The sequence below is a fragment of the Anomaloglossus baeobatrachus genome, chromosome 5 (genome assembly GCF_048569485.1).
Source record: "Anomaloglossus baeobatrachus isolate aAnoBae1 chromosome 5, aAnoBae1.hap1, whole genome shotgun sequence".
NCBI classification, from domain to species: Eukaryota; Metazoa; Chordata; class Amphibia; order Anura; family Aromobatidae; genus Anomaloglossus; species Anomaloglossus baeobatrachus.
In genome coordinates this window covers 296,520,903-296,524,859 of record NC_134357.1, presented here as the reverse complement: position 1 = coordinate 296,524,859, position 3,957 = coordinate 296,520,903, and the positions used below count along the sequence as shown (strand labels likewise).

Sequence of the window (3,957 nt, the reverse complement as noted above, 5' to 3'; positions counted from 1 at the left end):
AACACATCATTGATCACCTGCCTTCTGGTCAACATTTACCTCTTTATAGCAGCCAATGTCTACAGAAGAGCGCCTTATTGGAGCTGTCATAGCCTTACACAATTAATGTGCTTAGTTTAGACTGCAGACCCCTGCCTGATCGCCATAAAGAGCTGAAGCCTACTATCACTGACATGTGTGCTCTATAGGACTGAGCTATAACGTGTAAAGTGCACATTCTCAATGTTAAACTACAGCTCCCATGATGCAGCGCGGCGCACGCCTCCCTCGTCCCAGGTTTGCTTCTACAGTATTTATTCCGCTCTGCGCCCTCTAGCGCTCCGTCAGCCACACTGCACAGCATTCCCTCAGTGCCTCGGAAGCACTTCTCATTTCCTTTCATGGCGGCCGCGCAGGCGCATTTGGCCTCCACCGCGGCGTTCCGCGTAGACCCAGCGATAAAAGGAACGGAGGAGGGAGGCCAAAGAATGTCGAAGGGCCCTGTCCCGAGCTCTCCGTCCGCCTCGGCTAGCTCCCCGGCAGCGGCGGCAGGCGGGGCGCTCCAAGCGCAGCCCGAGAAGCCTCAGCACTACACGTACGTAAAAAAAAAAACCAGCTCGAGACGACTGACGTCAGCGGGGAGGCGTGAGTCACGCGTAGTGCCCCGCGCCCAGGCCGGCGGGAACCGGTCAAAGCTGGAGTGGGCGGGGCCGGGGCCGCTGGGGCGATGCCTTCTCTGTGCTGGCCGGCTCAGTGCCGGCGGCTGGGCTCAGGCTGCGTTCACACTGTGATAATGGCCGAGTACAGCACTTGTGGCGTCTTCTGCCCCACTGGTTTACACTACATCTTGCTTCAGATTTATCTATAATAAATGGCTCCTGGCACCTGCGCTCTTCACCATGGCTAAGCTGCCCGCACTGGTCCCGCCAATTTTTGGAGTAAACTTTGTGGAGAACTTGCTTATTGTTTTGTGTATGGTCCTCCGCAGACCAGTGTCTTCACACTATACAGGATTTGCACACTGTTTTCACTCATGGCTGTATTTATTTTTTTTAATCACCACAATTTGCAGACTACTGTGCTAGGCTAATGAGAGCCCAGTCCTGCTAACCAGGGGCCCCTCCGGTAGCATGTAACTAGTCAGTATGGCCATTATGTGTAAAAGTGATGAGCAAGCACTACCATGCTCGGGTACTAGTGATGAGCGAGCACTACCATGCTCGGGGGCTCTGTACTAGTGATGAGCGAGCACTACCATGCTCGGGGGCTCTGTACTAGTGATGAGCGAGCACTACCATGCTCGGGGGCTCGGTACTAGTGATGAGCGAGCACTACCATGCTCGGGGGCTCTGTACTAGTGATGAGTGAGCACTACCATGCTCGGGGGCTCTGTACTAGTGATGAGCGAGCACTACCATGCTCGGGTGCTTGGTACTAGTGATGATGAGCGAGCACTACCATGCTCGGGGGCTCTGTACTAGTGATGATGAGCGAGCACTACCATGCTCGGGGGCTCGGTACTAGTGATGATGAGCGAGCACTACCATGCTCGGGGGCTCGGTACTAGTGATGATGAGCGAGCACTACCATGCTCGGGGGCTCGGTACTAGTGATGATGAGCGAGCACTACCATGCTCGGGGGCTCGGTACTAGTGATGATGAGCGAGCACTACCATGCTCGGGGGCTTGTAATGAGCAGTTTGATGCTCGGACAGGCTTGACTCATGTACCGAGTATAATGGAAGTCAATGGGATCTTCGGGGAAAAATGCTAAAGTTTCCCATTGACTTCTATTGTACTCAAGTAGTGCCACCTGAGCACCAACTGCTCATTATGAGAACGGAGCATGGTAGTCCTCGCTGATCACTAATAAGACAAAGCTGCTGTCACTCTTTGCAATCCCCCCTTCCCCGCAGATGATTTTGGTTTTACGATTACATTTCCCCTTCCTTTTTCCCAAGCCATAACTTTTCTATTTCGCCATCATAGCCGTACGAGGGCTTTTTTTTTTTTTTTTTTTTTATTTACCCACAGTATTGCAGTATGTAGTACAAATTTGTCTGCCATGTAGCTCAGCATTTGGCTGAGCTTCACAGGAGTACCAAGGTTGTAGTGATGGGCCTTTAGCCCTCTGCTACAATGGTAACAGATTGGTTCCCCGCCACTGTATCATTTGGTACTAAGAGCACAGCGTCCGAAAAATTACATGTTGCTGTTAGAGATTGACAGCGGCATTTAGTGACTTCCTCATAGTCGTAACCATGGATACCTAAGCTGCAATGCTCTGCACATGAGGTAAGAGGCATGACTAATCAGGAGAACTGTACTACATTTCTAATTGGTAGTATTTGCAGTATTAATAATAATAATAATAATAATAATATTTATTACTACACCTACTACAAATTAGGATAGGATCTTAGAGATAGGAATACCCCTTTAACAGCAAATAAATGCTCTATAATTCCCATAATCAAGTAAACGTATGTGGTTGTGTTAAGAGGTTAAAAATATAAACCTTGTGTGACTGCCCCCCCGCCCCCCAACAAAATGAAAGACATCATATTGGTGACATTGCGATAAGTTTGTCCAATTTGCTATATGGCCTTTGTAAATACCTGCTCAAATTGTCTCTCCATGAAAGGAGACAAACTCTAGCGCAGCGCCACCTATTGGAAGTAGCGATCCTAAAAGTCAAATGTGGATTTTTAACAATCCTTTGCATATGACTTAGGATTTATGCCAGATCAAAATCCCAATTTGCAGACACGGTGTTTCGGGGTGCTTGCCCCTCGTCAGTGCAAAGTATGGGGGTGTCTGATCTGGCTCATGAGAAGCTTTGTGGGGACCACGGGGGAAAACTAGTCTCCTTAGGCTATGTGCGCACTAGAGCAAAATACCCGCGGATTTACCCGCGGATTTGCCGCGGAAATTTCTTGAGAAATGTCTGCAATCTTTGTGCAGACATTTCCCATGAAATTCTATGAGAAAAAAAAAAAGCTGTGCGCACTGGTGCGGATTTTTCTCAAGAAAGTTTCGGTGCGGAAATTTCTCGAGAAACTTTCTTGAGAAAATGAACATGTCCATTAAATCCGCAGGTATCCCGCGGATTTCTGCAGTACAGCCTGCAAAAATCCGCAGGGAACCACCCGCGGGAAAATCGCGGCAATTCCGCGGCAAATCCGCGGTTAAATCCGCATGCGGTTTTGCCGCGGATTTTTTCCGGAGTTCAGCAAATCTTCACTCCCAGAAGTTTCTCGAGAAGATTTTCTCGAGAAACTTCACATCTCTAGTGCGCACATAGCCTTAAGGAGACTTTGCAAGCCAGATCAGATCAGCAAATACCTGCTCCTAATTTATGACAATGAAAACTCAAGCATGAGAACAGAGGGCACAGTGCAAAACAAGATTGTGAGGAATTGAAATATAGAACTGGAAATCCCCTATATGATCATTGTCTCATGACTCTGGGGCTGTAATGTTGGTGCGTTGTGCAATAGACTATTGCTGCTTTTTGCCAGTGTCGTGGAGGAAAAAGAAACTGCTTGTAGACCCTTTGTACCTCTTAGGCTATGTGCCCACGCTGCGGATTTACCGCGGATTTTGCAGCGGATTTACCGCGGATTTGCCGAAAATCTGCAGCAGCGGCACTTCCAAGCCATTTCAATGGCATTTTGGAAATGCTGTGCCCATGCTGCGGATTTTTCCGCGGCGGATTTGCCGCGGATTTTGATCCGGAAAAATCTGCAGCATGTCAATTATTGTTGCGGATTTTGGTGCGGATTTTTCCCATGCAAGTCAATGCAAGGTGTAAAATCCGCAAGAAATCCGCAGGTCTGTTCCCACAGGCTCTTTTTCCTGCGGATTTGGTGCGGATCTCGCAAACAAATCCGCAGGAAGTGATGTAGGATAGTTCAGGAAGAGGAAGTTTCACCATTTTGTAGTGTAGAGTAGTGGCAGTGTAGTCGTGTTGTGTCC

The 3,957-nt window shown here is 48.7% G+C and overlaps 1 protein-coding gene across 1 annotated transcript in view; it reads left to right on the top strand.

The window, feature by feature from the left end:
• The first annotated feature begins 383 nt into the window (after positions 1-383).
• The window catches only part of UNK (unk zinc finger), a 134,262-nt gene continuing 130,688 nt past the window's right edge, over positions 384-3,957 (top strand). Inside the window, exon 1 of the mRNA XM_075349610.1 lies at positions 384-574. Within this exon, the coding sequence (XP_075205725.1) occupies positions 468-574 (107 nt within the window). The 5' untranslated portion in view covers positions 384-467. The remainder of the gene's footprint in view (positions 575-3,957) is intronic.